The 18,770-nt window shown below is 36.9% G+C and overlaps 1 protein-coding gene across 1 annotated transcript in view; it reads left to right on the top strand.

The window, feature by feature from the left end:
* CFAP47 (cilia and flagella associated protein 47) overlaps positions 1-18,770 on the top strand; it is a 334,652-nt gene that overhangs the window by 277,871 nt on the left and 38,011 nt on the right. Inside the window, exons 58-59 of the mRNA XM_069784915.1 lie at positions 14,758-14,917; positions 15,545-15,642. Of these exons, the coding sequence (XP_069641016.1) occupies positions 14,758-14,917; positions 15,545-15,642 (258 nt within the window). The remainder of the gene's footprint in view (positions 1-14,757; positions 14,918-15,544; positions 15,643-18,770) is intronic.

The following is an 18,770-nucleotide window of genomic DNA, read 5'->3' as shown; positions in this document are numbered from 1 at the left end:
TTAAATTTGGAGATCCAATATTTTCCCTCAGAAAAAGCTATAGATTGCAGGAAAAAATGAGCTACTAATTTTTTTGAACATTTTTCTAACCTTTTCTCTAACTCCTTGCTGCCCTATGTCAGAAAATAACTCTTTTCATTTCTTTTTCCTTTAAGTTGATACCAAATGACAGTTTGTGAAGATCTGTTCACCGTCATCTTTATACACAAGGATTTTTTCCTCCACCTTTTCTTCAGTTGACACCTATGACAAACAGCTATAGGGAAAAGCTTTTGTCCCTACATTTGTTCAATATTTGACTGCAAATCACGTATGCCTTGAGCTGCTTTAGACACTGTTCTCAACCATATGGAAAAGGAAAATGCCTTAGATTTGAAGGCTGGCTGCTTTTCGTTTTGACAGATTTAAAATGGATAATCCTAATTGATTAAGTCACTTCCCTGAAAATTCTCATTCGCAGTTATCTCACAAGTTATTGTCAGTGGAAGCTATAGTTACTGACCTAAAATGTCTCCTTCCTATTCCAGAAGGGTATTGTTTTCATGGAGTTTTATCCACTACTGTATTTTAACTAAGTTTTAAAAAAGAATCAGCAATGGTTATGTTTTCTTCCTTCCTGAATCAAAAGAAAAATAACTTGTCTTTTACTAAGAACTAAAAATAAGCAGTTTGTGCAAAAATAAGTAAAAGCTAAATTATAGACATTTGTTTTGTATTTCATATGAAAATGTTGATGTTGGTAGTCATCTTGCCTCTTGAGTTGTGGATTACATATGATTTCCATGTCTGGACTCAGACGGATGTACAGGATCTGCAGCAGCCACCTCTGTTCAGAAACACTGCAGCTCCTGTTTACCATTGAGTCATCCAAAGCCTGTCTTCTGGGTCAGTACGATTCAGAATCATCCTGACACTGTCACGTAATTTGGGTCCTTGATCCTTTCCAGAATATCTTAATTCCCGCTTTTAGTGACATCTTGTCTCTCTCCACTGGGGCACTTTATTTGATTTTTTTTAATCTCCTGCCATAGCAAGTCTTTCCCGTCCAGTTGATTTCCTACCTGTCTACTTCTAAGCATTTTGTCCCATTCTTCTTGTTCTGGAGGTCCCCAAGCATATCCCTCTGTATTCCTCTCTGCATTTAAGAGGCCATCAATTCACACGTTTATTGGATTTTGGGAATACTGACTATGATTTAAGTTAGGACTACAGAGTTGATTTTAACGTTGTTCACACAACAGGAAGCAATGCACAATCCCTAACCAAGAACTGCTAATTCCCTTTATGGCTGGAAACCCATGCCACATTTCAGCTACCCCTCAGGAAACCAGGAGAATCATAATAAATATCATATTAACCACAGGAATTCAGGGGATAAAATATTATGAGACAAAATATTATGAGACTTCAATGATGTCTTAATAAAATTTAAAGATGAGCTGTATCTATACCTGAGTCTGACAGGTGAGTAGCTCTGTGCCACATTAACTGATCCAACATGTCCCAGATCTTTGCAGTAGGGTTAAAATATTTCTGAACATATATCTAAACTGATATGTCCTTACATGGTATAATGACTGAGCAGCAGAGATATACATAAATAGCATGTGAGACCACACTGACAATAAAAGATGATACTGTGTAGACATGGGAATTTTCAGTTTGAAAAATAAATTATTGTGTAGTTTGAGACCTATGGACCTAAGACAAGTACAGTATGTATGGGTTCTGTCAGAAAGGATTACTTGTTAAAAAAGGAACAATTTGGTGTGAATTACCAGTTTGGCCATAAAAATCCAAAATGCCTCTGAAGTGGAAAGGCACTTGACAGCTCAACATAGTTTCTTGCTAGAGGATATTGCTGATGTTTTTTTCTTTACTTCCTCTAGGAACAAATTACAGTTTTGTGATAGTCTTGATAAACTCTGGAGCAGGTTTTGCATGACAATGATAACAGTCAGAACATAAGATGTATTTTTTAAATTGTAATCCTGGACAAATGATTGCTGGCCTCTGTATGAGGCCGCTGCAGTGAATCAGTGCTCACTCCTAAAACGATAATAAAATCCAACAGCAATGACATCCAGGCCATTATTTGACTTCATTTTCTGCTGGACCAAGGAAGTAATCAAAATGACTTGCTAATAAATGTAAAAGAAATGAAAGTTCTTTGTCTTCTCTGAGGGGTTTTCTTTTCTTACATGAAGTTTTATAAATTGAGTCCTGAAACCTTGTTTTCAGAGTGCATGGTTTTTATTTTTTCTTTTTGACTTCCATTATGCCACAAGAAACTTCTTGAACTCATAGCTAGCATTAGGAAGAGAAGACTGCTTGGTTTACCTACCAAGTTATCTCTTGCGTTGCTGTTAATGCATCATATGCTATTTCCGTGGAAAGTCCACAATACATCTAAAACCAAATAAGCAAACAGAACTGTTTTGCAGCTGATATTACTTTATATGTGTAGCATATAAAACACAGTAGAACAAAGGTTTTGAAATGTTTATTTTGCTGGGGGAAAGAAACTACTCAAAATTGTGAAACAAAACCTCTATAGAGAGAAGTAACTTGAGGGCAATAGAGGTCTCAAGCCTTGAGGATATTCTCTGAAGATATCAGCTCCTCGCCAAAACCCAGATACTTCCATTACATTGCAGCAATTACTGGCTAACCTTTGAATATTTTACATATAAGGACAAGGACAAAGACAAAGAAATTCGATCTGCAAAGCTGTGAGTAGGAGAAAGGGACTCACAGTAGGGGGACAACTTTTAGAATAGTTCATGTAAAGACTGAACCCCCAGCTCTAAACCCCTTTGTTCTGCCTAAAGGTTTTCGAGTGAAATGCAAATCTAGAATTGTCTTTTGTATTTTATTTGCTCTTCTGCTTTGTAGGTAGGAGCTTGACCATATATTTTCATTTAAGCCTGATTTCTCTTATTTTCAGGTTGAATAATAGGTGTAACTAGTATCTTTGGAATGTTTGAATCTAGAGATTATCTGCTGACAAGTTTCAGGGGTTGGCACTGAGACTGGCATTGCCGCATGTTGGGTTTTAGGATCGTGCACACAAAACACAGCGGGCAAAAGGGCACATAAGTGGAGCAAAGAAATTCCTGTTTGTTTAATTTGACAGGCTAATAAAAGTTATCGTTAGTCCAGTTACAATAATACTACCATTCATAGTCAACAATAACACAGAAAAGCCTCTGTTAACATAGTTAAAATTGTTACACAGAAAAACTTTCCTATTATCTACTCTTTTTTTCTGCTGTATTGCTCACCCTTCTGGTGACCCTCTGGGTCTTAATCTTGACAGCATCAGTCCTCCCCAGGTGCAGAGCTTGGATGGGGATGTCAGAGAGCTGACAGTGCCCCAACTTCTTTGCTTGGGGGGCTAGTAAAGCGTTCGTTCCTCAACAGTTTTAGGATCTGGCTGGGTTTATTTTTATGCGTTATCTTAACACGGTCTGTATAAGTGAACTTTGTTTTTACTGGTTCTCAGTTATTCCATTTCCTATTCTCTGCTTTATCTAAACTGGATTAACAAGATTGTATTCCTGTAGCGACTGTTGTGATTTGTGTTTACAGTTTTGGACGTCTGGTACCATCCTGTGTTTACACTCTTGCAAACCATTTTTTATTCTAGTATCATAGATAATTCAGTCTGCACAGATGTTTGCTCATCTCTCTATAAACTCAAAATATCCTAAACCAAACCTGACTGCTAAACAATTGCTATCATAAATAAAAGAAGCTAAAATCAACTTATGCCAAATGCCATCTTAAGACAAATGTCAATCAAATCCTTAGACTCTGCCTTGTAAGGCCACTAAAAAGCCTGTTAATAGTAATGGAAAGAAACCATATTTACTGGGCTACAGAAGTGTTCCCTTAGTACAAACAATATTCCTACTACGGGAATTATTTAGCTATGAAATACATGTAGCATGTTGTGGGTTCTGTCATTCACAGAGCTACTGTTTTATGACACAAGTCAAATTAATGGGCAAAAGTTACTTTTCAGGAGAGATTCTTCTTACCAACTTTGTCTGTTTTCCTGAGTACTAAGAAACAAAAAAAACCCAGTATAGAGCTCAATTCTGCCTTTCTACAGAAACCTGTAAACCTCAAATGATGAAGAGTATAAATATCAAGACTATGAAAATGCATAACTTAGGAAATATACATATGTGACTCTCAGTGGAGAATAATAGCTAAACTGGCTGTTTCAAAAGTTTATAAACTATGTCAAGGAAACCACTTTGGAAAAGACAAAAGTGCTGAGTAATCATTCTATCCCATGCACTTACAAGGGTCAGTTGGAGAGGTACATATATATGTTTCCAGTTACTGTCTGCTGTATGAAGTGTGATATATATCTCCTGGAAACTTGTAACAAACAGTACAATTTTTGGTTGTATATAAAAAGTAGAAGGATGTAACAGCACCAGTGTCATTACAGATTTCACAACACTTTGCAGATTTTGATTAAAATCTTCCATAGCTTCAGAACTTGACTGTGCTTTCAGAGATTGGACTAAGAGATACGTATATCCAAGAAAAGTTTAAAATGAAAGTAAAAATATATCTGTCAAAAATAATCAGATATTTGACATATGTCGAAAATCCAATTACACCTGAACTGAAGCACCATGGACTCAAGACATTTTTGTGTGTGTTTGGGTCTAGAAGAAGATTAGTATAAGGGGAAGCTGTCATAGTCTTAATTTACTTGCAAGTACTTTATCTTAGGGTAACATGAACTTTAAGAAAGAAAGGATAAAGTTTGGTGGTTTTTTTAGTGGCTGGGCACTAAAAAGAAAGTCACACTTCTTTACAAAGTGTATGGCATTTCTTGTGCGGCCCTTGCATTCTCAAAATATCTGTGTGGTTATTTTCTTGTTTTTGTTAAGATTTCGGGCAGGTTATTAAGTGCCGGCAAACTGTTTTGTTATATACAGAACACAGTTAATTCACTGCTGTAGAGAGGGAGAGAGGTTGAGTGGGCTATAGTTTTCCTGTTAACCACAGTAGGGCAGAACGTGTAAGATCCTGTTTCTAAAAAATATGACTATCTATCCCTTCACTCACCTCAGCAATCCTGCTCCATCCACACTGTGTTTCTGGTCTTTCTTCTATATAATTATTTATCAATTACTCTCTCTTGAGAATATAAGAATATTATTTAAATATGTGCAGAAATAAAATGAAAATCTGGTTAAGGAAGGACCGACTGACCTAATTTAATTGAGCTTTTACTTGTCTATTTTTTAATGTGTCACAAATAGAATCATTCAGAGAAAAGGTGTATTGATACATCTTTTAACAGTGCTGATGTAGAAGCGATTTTGCATTTTTTCCTTTGACTTTGCAGTACGCCTCCTGGTTTCTGTGACTTTGGATCTAGGACATTACTGTGCTGCAGACCTTTAGATTTTAGATGCCTGGATGACCTCACAAAATTTTATCAACATAAAGTTGTCATCAGGGAAATAAGGATGATAAACAATTTTCAAATGTATAAAATAGTCAAAGGAAGATGGGATAGATCTACTGTCTATCAGATTATTGGAGGGAAAAAATAGATTTGGTCTACCATAATGTTTTAGAAAAACTGTTGGACCATAGGATAATTAGAAAACTTTTATTACTCTCATTCCTGACTGTTTTTCTTCAGTCCTTACTCTTACCTGTTTGGCATTCCCTCTGCCACATGACTTTCATATAATGCAGTCTGGCCTCCTCCACTCATTCTGCTCTCTTCCATAGCATCATTTTGCAAGTTGTTGTCCATGCCTGTTACCTTTCTGCTGGTCCCTCAGGTGTTTTGTTTGTTTGTTTTTCAAGTCCTATTGCTCACTATTCCCTGTCTTTACAATATTTTTCCTTCTCTGATGTGTGTCTTATGTGTTGTTCTGTACTGCTAGTCAACCTTGCTTTCTGACTGTTCTCATCTCCTGCCATTCAGATGTGTCTTTCCTAATGTGCTGGCCAACTGGATTTCTGTAAAGTGAACCCAAAGTCCATCATCACAGCACCTCTGAAGGGAAATTGCAAAGATATCCCATGCTGCCAAGACAAATGCATAAGATAACAGCAGAGATGGAAACTATAATTGAATGTGGCCTATATATGAATGTCAGGCAGCTTTTTCAGATTTAACAGGTCTGTAACACCTATCCAAAGTCAAAGTTGCAGGTACCAGCGCTTCAGAGATAAGAGGGATGTTCTGTAATAAACCAGTTGCGGAGGTTATGTAATTTCTGTATTACTGCAGAACATTCTTACACCAAATTTTATAATCAGATGTGCTATAGAAGTGATGGAGACTTTGTTCTGAAATATATTAAGCGATAATCTTATATTGGGGGTTAAAAAATTATTGTCTATTAATCCTCAATAAGAGAGTGTGATCTTCATGTTATTAAATACATTACATGTATTTTTTAAAGTTTTCTCAGATTTAAAGATCTTAAGTGTAATTTTTTCTTGTTTTGGTTATCACCAAAGTGAATTACTATACTTAGAAACACTTTTTCCTTCAGTGTGCTTAACCCTTGTAAGCTTAGTTGTTACTGCGCTTCAACGATAAATAAACATAATAGGTATTTCTGCCAAAATAATGGTTTTGTTTTTGGCTGCAACTGCACTATAGGCTATTAGTTAGAGAGAGATAATTTTATAAATGAAAAGGAAACTTTATGCTTGGCCTTTTAGACATGCTTCGTTTAAAAACAGAATAAATTGCATTAAATGAAACAACATATTTTATTACTGAGCCCTGTTCTCAATCCATTTATTTTAATCTAAATAGCAAATGTTTAACTTGTATCCATTATTTTGTACCAGAAAGAAATTCTTCTAAATTAAATCTCTTAATGAAATAAGCCAGGAAGACTCTGCCAGAAATATACAAATTGTATTAACACAAGATTCATAAAATGGGAAATAAAACTTATAAACATGCTGTATCTAATACATTTTATTGTGTGCTTATGATAGTGATGATGTGAAGCCTTTCAGTTAAAGACTCAAACATTCATTCCTTTATTTGTGCCATTTATTTCTTAAAGCAACTTCTCAAGTTTTAACTAGTCATTTGTGAAATTGTTTATTAGCATCTGAGCTGCATATTCATGACTTAACTTTTCCAACTAAGGAACTCAGCAACTCAGGGGGGATCTTATCAATGTGTAGAAATACCTGAAGGGAGGGTGCAAGAGGGACGGAGCCAGGATCTTCTCCCAGGTGCCCAGTGACAGGGAACACAGGAATGTCCATCTGAGCATAAGGGAATACTTTTTTTACTGTGAGGGTGTCCGAGCATTGGAACAGGTTGCCCAGAGAAGTTGTAGAGTCTCCATCCTTGGAGATATTCAAAAGCTGTCTCGGACACAGTCCGTGGCAAACAGCTCTGGGAGACCCTGCTTGAGCAGGGGGTTGGACCCCTTGTCTGCCAGAGGCCCCTTCTAACTTCAACCATCCTGTGATTTTGTGAAGGTTTCAGAGGCAGGGGAGCACTCTAATTTTTGGTGGAAGAATCCATAATTCAGGAAGCAGAGAGTCCTCCTAGAAACACAATCATTGTGGACCATCTGTGAAAGGAATCCCTCTTGCATCCCACCTACCTAAATAAACTGTACTGAGGGAAGGAAAATGGTGATGCAAACATTAAAAATTGTAATGAGATTAATTTGACCTTTAGCATTTTGCATGCTTATTGTATTAGCTCTTTTACTTACTTTATGGTATGTAAGTTGAACTAACTTGAAGTGCATCACATTCCACTTTCTTTGTCCCAGAGAAGATGCGAATAGGAATTTTACCATAACATATGTGCCCTGAGAAACCATAACTTAGATCAAGTTATACTTCATTTATGGATTTTGCTCTTCATGTCTGAGAGGACATGAAAGACTAGCAACCAATTATCTTCCTGGTTCATTTCAGATATAGAAAAAAACATTCAGAACTTCACTGATATATGGTTCAAGACATGTGACTAACTGACATTTTAGTAATACGTGTGCCCTTCAAACAATCTTGTTGAGATGGTAAAGTTTGTTTCATATCCTCCTCGGAGATGTAAGTCATGCATCTTGGAATACTTTTTTGTATAAATAGAACCATAGAACAGCTCAGGTTGGAAGGGAGCTTGACAGATCATCTGGTCCAACCTTCCATGGAAAAGGGACCCTAGATGAGATTATCTAGCACTCTGTGCAGCCGTGTCTGGAAACCCTCCAGTGATGGGAACTCCGCCATGTCCCTGGGAAGGTTGTTCCAGTCATTGATTGTTCTCACTGTAAAAAATTTCTTTCTTGGGTCAAAATGAAACCTCTCCTAGTGCAAATTCTACCCTGTCCTGGTTTCAGCTGGGATAGAGTTAACATTCTTTCTAGTAGCTGGTATAGTGCTGTGTTTTGGTTTTAGGATGGGAACAATAACATACCCATTGCCCCTTGTCCTCTCCACGTGGCTCCTTGTGCAGAGCGAGCCTCCATTCTCTTTGTAGATGCCCTTTAAGTACTAGAAAACTCTGATAAGGTTCCCCCTGAGCCTTCTCTAGGGTGAAACGATTGAACTCCTTCAGTCTTTCCTTACAGGGCAGGTTCTCCAGCCCTTTGATCATCTTTGTGGCCCTCCTTTGGACCCCCTCCAGTCTGCCCACATCTTTTTTGAATAGCGGGAACCAGAACTGGACACAGTCCTCCAGGTGCAGCCTGACAAGTGCCGAGCAGAGGGGGACGATCACGTCTCTATCCCTGCTGGTAGTGCCCCTGTGGATGCAGCCCAGGATCTGCTTTGCCTTCGTTGGTGCAGCAGCGCACTGCTGGCTCACGTTCAGCTGCTTCTCCCCCAGGTCCCTTCCAGCAGGGCTGCTCCCCAGCCACATCAACCCCTCGCCTGTACTGGGCTCTGGGGTTCCGTCGTCCGGCGTGGAGGACCTTGCGCTTTTCTTCGTTGAACTTCACGCAGTTCTTGCTGGCCCGCTCTTCCAGCCTCTCCAGGTCTCTGTGTGAGCTGGCTCTCCCTTCTGTCTACCTCACCAGTTTAGTGTCATCAGCAAACTTGGTGAGAACCTCTGCCTTGTCAGCGTTATATGTAACTAGTTTCCCTGCCCTGTTTAGCAATGGGACTGTGCTTCTGCTTACTACTCACATATCTGAAGAACCTTTTCTTGTTGTGCTTGATATTTTTGGCCAATTTCAGTTCTAGCTATGCCTTAGCCTTCCTGACTGCATTTCTGCATGCCCTAGCAAGGTTCTTGTAGTCCTTGATGGGTATTTGGCTGCCTTTCCATAGCTGGTATGCTGCTTCTTAGCCTTTAAGCGCACCCAAAAGCTAATTATTAAGCCAGAGTGAGCTCTTATTCTGCCTTCTTCCTTTCCCTTTGTAGGAGGTGCACCGTTCTTCATATCACCTGCAATTCACTGAGATAAGTTTCTGCATCTGGCTTAGCAAACAAGAACATATTTTATATGTATTCTTAAAAGCATAAACAGGACAAAGCATAGTGGTCTATCATGATCACAGAACTGTTTAGGTGGTAAGGAACCTCTTGAGATCATCTTGTGCATCCAACTTCTCCCTTGTTCAAGCAGGGTCATCTAAGACAGGTTGTCCTGGACCACGTCCAGTCAAGTTTTGAATATCTCCACAGATGGAGGCTGTTGGCTGTTGTGTGATGGTTGTCAATTCAGAAAATTTTATTCATATTTACTCATTGAGACTGACTGATTATAATACTGATGCAGCAAAAGTAGCACAGACTGCTACATTCTCACAGGTTGTTAATTAGAACCCATAACAAGGGATTGTGATCATGTTTATTGAAAGGGAATCAAAAATTCAAGCAGCCTCACTGGAAGCACTAAAAAAAAAAAAAAAAGATGCAAACAAAAATGAACCCACCCTTAATAACAGTTGAGGCAGAAATGCTGTCTGTTCTTTATTAAACTCTTGGAATTTAACACTGAACCACTTTTGGAAGAGCTGCTATAAAAAATCTTAGTCTTTATATGTGAGCCAGGCTTTTATCTTTTCTAGCAGGTGAAAATAAATGAAGAATACCTAGGCCTGACTTTTATTATGTATTTCAGATACTTACTGGAGTGCTGGCAATATCTTATTCTTTACTGCCTGGTGTCAGTCCTCCTTTTCTGGATGAGTTCCTTGAGAAAGAATTAACAATCCTTCCCCAGCAGCAGCTGCTGTCTGTGAATATTTTGGAGGTTACCCTTTCCAAATTCTGAGGATAATGGTAGAAACCAGACCTGGTTATACTGGGTTGACATTTATACGGCCAGTGCTAATTTTAGCAGGGCTGTCTGTGGTTTTAACTGGAATGATTATATACTAATATTTAATGGAGAAACTATAAAGAAAAAAAAAACCAACAAACAAAAGCGTCCACTCTTAAATGATTCCCCATCAGACTTCAACATCAGACTTCAAGGCGTAGTGAGCTCTGCCTCATCTCTGTTTTTCAACTAGAGGAATCTGAACCGAGTGCCATTCTTCTGGGTACAATCAATGGGAGGTGTTTTCAGATGCTACAGAATTAAGCACAATGCATCGAGGAGATAGTCCTTTCAACATTTAGAAAGTCTGCCATCAAAGCACCTTACTAATATGAAAAATACATGGCTTTAAGATAAAGTTAGATGAGAGGATGATGATTCTTTTCAAAGATATTACAGGATATTTTGCTTATTGCCATCACAACTTTATCACTGTGACACTGCCTGGGATGCTTGCTGTTAAACGTTTTCCTAAGCTACTGTAGAGGCAACAAATGCATTTTTACCCGTCTGTATTCTTTCCAAGTAACATCCTAGCCATGGGGATCCACTGCTTCATTACTTTAATTAATTTTAGCTCTCACAGTGCTACGCTTTCTAGGGCTGACACAGAAATTACATAGAACTCACCCACAGTGCATTGCCCCACAGAAGCGGGGAATTTGCAATACACTCATTTTGATTTAATGATCTAATTCAGTTCTGAGTTCTAGGCTCAAGTGTCAGAGGATGCAGCGCCCAAGGAATTTTTTACAGAAGCAGTGTTCTCCACCAGCCTTTGGAGAGCCTTGAGGCAAGGCTTAAAACCAGGTTACCTAACAAAGAAATGCAGGAGGACACAGATCTCTGCAAGCTTCTCTGTAAGGCAGTTGACTCTAATTGCAGCCGTTGGTTTGAGTCAGATGGCTTCAGTCTTTTAAAGGGTCAGCTGAGCTTACTCTGCTGTTGCTGTTTCCTAATGACCTGTAGGACAGTGAAAGAGAAGTAAGGTATTATCAAAATCTGGCCCAAAGCTTTTTACCAAATGTGACGTAGCTCTATTCTGAAAAGAGCCTCGCTATTTATTTCTTACGAAGAATTTGTGGTTACTCATTGCAGTAGAAATACTTACATGAAGATAAGGGATCGGCTGTTGGTATCAGTTCTTGGTCTCCCTAGCAGAGTATTTGAGGTCCGCAGGCAAATAGCAGCAACTTGGTTGGTAATGCTGATTTGTATTAAAGTTGTCCACATAGATATTGTCTGTTGTGCCAGCGGTTACTGGCCCACATTCTCTAAATGGGAAGAAGGAAAGAGAAGCATGAAGCAATGTGTGATTTTTGCGTTTAGTCCTACTTCATCTATCTTATTAACTAGGCAAAATCATAAGGAAATAAATCTGTACTAGCAGTTAATGATCAGTTGGTTAGTTGACAGCTGCAGGCAAGCCCAGTGTTATAAAAATTACTGTCATTATGAACAGCTTCTACTAAGAAGATTTTTTTATTAAAAATATGAATACATTCTGTTTCGACAGCAATATTATAAAATTTGTCTTTTCATGATCTTTAATAACCAATTTTCTGCCAGAATGACCCAGAATGCTGTCATATGAGTTCTGTATTAAAATTTATTTAAAAACCAGGGAGCTATGCCCTGTAACAGGCATAATTAAGCTACAGTTCAAACAGTATATTCAATGCACATGTAGTATAACTAGGTACTAGTTTACAGTCTGTTCTATTTGTCATACGTTGAAAGAGTTGCAAATGAAACTCATGGATGTGTCGTAATGGCGTTATAAAGTGCCTACATACTGTTGTTGATTACACTATATTGGTATGTTATGTATTTGGATTCGAGGCAACCTCACTGCAAATACATCCTGAAGAATACACTTCTAATTTAAAGATATTACAGGCCTCTGCCTTACCAACACCAGAGTAGCCCCAAAGTGGGCAAATCACAGTAGAGAGCTGTCTCTTCTCTGGCAGAGGGAGAATAAATAGTGCAGCAGTGCTGGAGCTGACTTCTGTTCCGGAGGGATGGATCCTAGTTCAGGTGTTTTATGAAGTATGGCAACAATGTGTGTGGTCAGCTTATTTATTTCAGATACTGGATTAAAAAACTAGTTGCTAATTTTTAAAGGTTTTCAGAAACCCTTTGACCACCTTATTGCCAACAATATGTGTATATATTTTGTATATCTTTTAAATCTTGGATATGTACTTGATAGATAATGCATTGAATAGGGAGTATAAGATCTAAGGAAAAATCTTAAATCTTTATTAAAAGAAAAAAAGAAGAAATAGGGTTTATTTTTTCATCTAGATAATAACATTTTTAATGGATTTTTAATGAAGATATTTTCAAGCTAATTCAAGATACAAGACTTTTCAAGTAATTATTTCAAAAACAAATTGCTCATGCCATGATGGACTTCTACAAATACACAAAAATTAAGCAATTACGAGTGCAAAGCAGTTGGTTAATTTCCATAACTACTACATGATAAGCCTCTCGCATACAGAAATCCAGATATATTTAGGTAAGAATTCCCTACTATTTGTAGCATGTGTAATAATATGAGGCACTGGTCTATATTTGAGGTCTTGAGGCTTTGTTACTGAAAGAGGCAGAAATCCTGTGGACAGTGGTTTGTCTTTAAATAATCCCAGCCTTCCTAATTTAAGATTGACTTTCCAACCTTAATTTGGTTAGTTTATTTTAATTTAAGAATGTTTCTAGCTAAAAGCTTTACAGCTACAGAACCACATCAACTCCAGCGTGGTTATATACTAGAGGAAATACATACATAACACAGTACAAGATAATTCTTCATAAAGTTAATCAGTCTGGACAGGGCAATTTATTAATTTAAATATGCTGTTAATCTACCCAAGCTACTTTGGATATCTTTATTCAAGGTTGCTGTTTGTGTTGAAGGAATAAATGATAGCAACAACAGATTGATAGGTAGCAATAGAAGTTGCAATGTCCAGTAGACTTTATAATTAAATGCTAGCAGAGGATTGGTGCAGATGAGGAGTCCTGACTTTTGTTCTGCGTTTTGGTGAGCTGTCTTTCAAACCCTTCTCTCCTACCCTGCTGTGATTTACCTTGTTGCTTCTGGCCATTCCTGTCTGTCATCATTTTACTGTGTCTCCCTACATGTCCACCTTCATTCCCAAACTTCCACGCGTCCACCTCTTTTTCGTATTTTGTCCTTCCCAAGACCGCGTTACAATTTTCTTACCACCCACTCTGCTGCAGCTCTCAGCATTGAGGTCTTCATCCTCAAGCCACTTAGGCTGTAGGAAGGTGAGCCTTTGGAGCACAGGAGAAAGTTTCCTTGCTGACATTTTTTGAGCACACAGCAGCCTGTGGTTATCAGAAGCAGCAATCACAGGGAGAGTGCTGCTTGTCCCATGCATACTAACTTGAGCAGATTCAGTCACTCTTGGGGAATGACGCTCATAGACCTGTATTAGCATGTATGCATTGTAGCAGGCATGAAAAATCATCACAAAAATGGATGCAAAGCTTAATGTAGAAGTAGTTATTCATAACTAAGAGGTTTTTCTGCAGATAGAATTAAAGCTGAAACCCTAACCCCAAGATGTCAGTTCCACCAAATTTCAAGAATTCTTTTCAAAGCACAGAGCTTGACAGTGAAAAGACTGTATGATTTACTTGTTCTACTTTGTGTAATTTTTCTATAACTTTATTTCTGAAATAGCTGGAACACACCCTGAGGTAGATGTTCTGACACTCAGAAGACTGGCAAGTCATTGGAAAAAGGTCCTTAAAAATGCAGTGTATCAGGCCACCTTCATTACAGACAACATACGGTTTTGTTTTTTTTAAAACAGCAAAATCAATCAGATGAAAAATTGTACAGAAAAGGCATGGCTTGTATAATAATAATGTGGATTCAAATACATTTCAGTTATGTCTTGAACATGAACAATTGCTTTTGGATTGGTCTTTTTAAGGCAGTGTTACTCTTTTACATTGCGAGCCACAGATGCTCAAAAAACATGACTTGGGCCCTAGAAAATGATGGGATTGACTTACAGATATTACATATGATCTTTGAATATTAAATGTGGGACATTCATTTAATTGTGCTTGTTTTGTTTTGAGCCTTCACAGTCTCCCCGGGTCTCATTTCAAAGTTTTGTCAGTAAGTAGAAGTCTAAAATACTTTATGTAAACTCCTCTATTCAGGACATTGAATCACAAAGTACCTTATGACAGGAAGACAGGCCACAAATACTACTATAAGATGAGATTTGGCTGCAGCAAGGGCAGGGTAAAATGAAATTTGTTATCACAGGGTGCATGGTATGCTATGATAAAATGTTAAATAATGTATCAAAAAGAAAAAAAAAAAGAAATATATGAGTAAAATGATACAAATAATTTTCAAAACTTTCAAAATAGCATAACAATCTGTTCTATCTTCCAGGAATCCGATTAGCTCCAAAAGAAAAAATGGACATCCCAGTGCTATTCATGCCGGATACAATGAAAATGTATGAGGCTGTGGTGGTAATTCATGTAATGAGGGAAAATGGTGAAAACTGGCCTTATGAGGATTCTGCTGAATTAAATAAAGACTTAAAGAGGTAATTTATTCTAATAGGAAAAGAAAAAGTAGTTGAGGATACTCAATCCTATCATCATATTCCCCTTCGGCTATTCGTGTGTAGTTCCCAAGGGCAATCAAGTGTCTGATTTTGAGGGCAATCGGTATCCAACAAAAGCTTTTAATGTACCCTGCAAAGTATGCTGAGTTAGGGTAAGACTTTTATCTAGTTTAATACCTACCTTTTCTAACTTTAAATAAAGAAAATGTAAAGTACTAGCTGCCTGTGCAGTTATGGATATTGAGCAAATGAAAGCTCTTAGATGCCTCTAATTTTTCAGTATGTTTGCGCTAATAATGATTCTCCTGTGGGTATGTTTATGTAATGCATAAACTACATAAACTTTGTTTCAGTTTAGACATGACATCAGAGAGAGTATGTTAGGCCAAATGTTCTCATATCCTGACAGAATAATATTCAAAGACGCTAAACTAAGTGGATATAGATTATTGCTGTTCTGATTTGGCTGGATCTTATTTCATATTTTCCTTCGATATGATTAGCATTACAGAGTCTCACCTTTCCAACAACTCTTAAGTCTAGATTACTTTGGGAAAAAAGTTCTCAGCAGACTATCATAATGATACTCTTCACTTATTTTCCAAGCAGTCTTACTGTAGCAGAGAATGGGGGAATTCAGGGAATACTCTGGATCTACCCAGTTCATGGAATACCTGAAGCACCACCAAAGAAATTAGTTCCAGGTAGGTAATAATTGGAAAAAACTCAAACAATAAATTTAAGAAAATTAAATAGCTATGTGTGTTTTCTCCTGCTTGATCACAAGCATTTGCAGCAGTACTTTGCTACACCTTATAAAAAGATAAAATCACATATTAAAAATAAAATCTCCTTTCCCAACTTAAGAAGCAAATCTAGATCTATTATTTTGTTCTCACTGTGGATAAAAGGAGCCAGGAGCAGCTGAAAATGTCAAGGCTTGTGCCCTTCAGTGTCCCAGTTAATGCTGAGTTAGAAAACTGAAGGTAAGGCAAACAAAAGACTGACACAAGGGTAGATTTCTGCTTGAATACCCAGAACACCCTTCTGGAGAGTTTACAGGGTGCAAAATATTGGAGTAGATATCTGCTGTTTCTCTTAGCCTTGAATTTCCTTCCTTAATCAAAACCAGAATACAGAGTAGTGTGAATAGCAGTAAGTTTTCCACTTGCTCCTGAGAGGTAAACTTGCATTAAAAGATGACTGATATTCATAGGGGTTTTGTTGTTGCTTATTTTTGGGATAGTAAATGTTTATAGATTTGATGAACCTATTTTTGAAAGGTGTGATAGAATCCCAGAATTGTGAAACAGAAGTTGTAAACAGCTTTTTAAATCTATAACCTTGATGAAACTACAGCTCGAGGTGTAGATGAGGGACAATTTTACACCAACTTGTCTTTTCATCTTGTCTTTTGATGAGTGAATATAATACCTTTCTACACTAAATAGTCTAAGGTACAGGAACAACTTCTGGAAAACTATAGTAATAGATATTTTTACTGTCATTAATTTAATTTGCTTAAGGACCCTTTCCTTGCAGACAAATGCCAATGATGTGGTATTAATTAGAGCTTTCATCTCCTTAATTTCCACTTTAATACCTTAAGGAATGAAGCAGAGTATTATCACGCAGTCAACTGTTGCCCAAAAGGATGGTTTTAACGAGTCTCATTAGCATTAAAACGATGTATATTGATGTGAATATTTGTTATGTTATTTAAAAGTGTTATGTAATTCACTGGCAGACTTTGAGATAAATCTCCCTTTTATTGGGCTGTTGTTTTCATTAGGTATAGAAGTTATGAATTAAAACTGTTGGCCTTCATAAATTGCTTAAGTGACATCACATCTGTATATAATCAGAAACTTAAGTAAAACTAAACTGTAGAATATTTCTAACTGTGTTATCCACTAGTTTATGTTCAGTAAATGTTTGTAATGCATACAAGGAGCATTGCATTTTGAAGATGTATCTTTTTGGCCATCACCATGTTATGTTGGGCTAATTTTTTTTTCTAAGGAAATACTAGGCCTTTCATTGAAAAATGACCTGGAAAACTAAAATGCCTTTTTGTAAGTGTATTTATGAAACAGATTCCATTCCTGCCTTGATTCTGAAAGCCTATTTTCAGTTATAAATGGACTTTTAAAAAATCCCTCTTGTAAGATATGAATCCAAACCAGGTGATTTACAAGAAGCCTACTTTGTTTCTAAATCATTGCTTTTAATAATGATCAAAATAGTATTGTCATTTCTTTTTATACAGAAATTTGTTAAAATTGCCTGGAGGCTACAAGCTGTTATGTCAAAAACCAAAGCTGCTTTGCTAGTATATTAGACAGTTCATCTTTTGTGTCATTCTTATTTGCATGTTAATATACTTAAACTTCTAGAAGTCACTCGGCTTAGTATCTCATGAGACCAATTAAAATGATCAGTGGCCACAGTCCATGTAGTACATGTTAAGTCGATTACAACTTGGCTATCTTATAAAAGTGATTACAAAGGGAGAATCATCCAGAATATTTTTTTAATTCTTGTAGCGTCAAGGCAGCATACAATAATTTAGATTGGAAGGCACCACCAGAGGTCAACTAAACCAACCCCCTGCTCAAAGCCAGGTCTAATTAGATCAGGTTGCTCAGGGACTTGCCAAGTCAAATCCCACACAGATCTGATTTTCATCCATAAATATTACTTAACCATTTAGGAAAAAGAAAATGTAGAATCATTTCTGGTTGTAAGATGAGCTGCGGAATAGAAAATGGTGTGGACACAACATGTGCACACCATAATCTGAAATACTTTGTATTACATCAGTTTACCATGTAATTTATTCTTAAATATAAGGCCATGCATCTCATAAAAAAAGATGTTTGCTTAGAATAGAGCTATAGAAATTATTTAAGCCCTGCTAAACAGTAAAAGGCCACAGAAAAAAGGTTCATTTTTTTTAGACAAAGGACATTACTTGAACTTGGTGTGCAATTACCTCTTTTCCAAAATAATGATAGTGAATCTAGCTCCAGAACTGAAAGCTGAAGTTACCATGGTATAGATGTAAGGGTTTCATTGCTCTTTTAAAAAATATTTTACATAATTACTTACCAGGATATGGTTCTAAATTATTTATCATTAAATCTTGATGTTAAGTTCACAGTTAATTTTTAATCATTGGGTATAATTCTGTCGAAAATGATATTAAGACCTTGAAACTGAGAAGTACGTAATCAGCTCTTCTTTTTCATGTTGATTTCTGTAACTCTATAAAATTCTAAGTCTTTTCTTTGGGAAAACATATTTTTCTTTCAGTTCTTGCATCTAATTTTCTCCTCTTTCTGTGCCAATAATTATTGAAAGAACCATAAAAAATAACTATTGAAGTAAGCTTTATGAAATCTAGTGTATAAGCTAAAACCCAACTACCTTGTAGTGAAAAAAGACATTTTAGAAGCAGTAAACTAGAATCACTTACTGATTCGAAAAAGCTCTGTCATGCTTCAAAGAGAAATTCATGTCAGAATGCTTTTATTCTGGCATAGTTCTATAAAAGCTGAAGTTTGAACAACAGTATTCTTAAATTAAGAAATCAAAGAGTAACTTAATATTCTTTCATTTAACTTTTAAATTCTTTCATTTCTTTGTTGTCCTTTCAGTCTTCTTTTCTCATTGGCATATGTCAAACTATGCCATAAGTTGTATTTGCAGATGAACTAAAAGGAAGATACATTTCATGATTACAAAAAAGGGAGAAATTTGGAAGTGCTGTTGTGAATTAAATGTAGGAACAGATTTTCATTTGCTTAGCAGTATTTTCTACTACTTCACC

Source organism: Haliaeetus albicilla, chromosome 6 (assembly GCF_947461875.1).
Source record: "Haliaeetus albicilla chromosome 6, bHalAlb1.1, whole genome shotgun sequence".
NCBI lineage: Eukaryota > Metazoa > Chordata > Aves > Accipitriformes > Accipitridae > Haliaeetus > Haliaeetus albicilla.
Note: the sequence above shows the minus strand (reverse complement) of the source record. Positions and strands in the feature narration are given on the sequence as shown.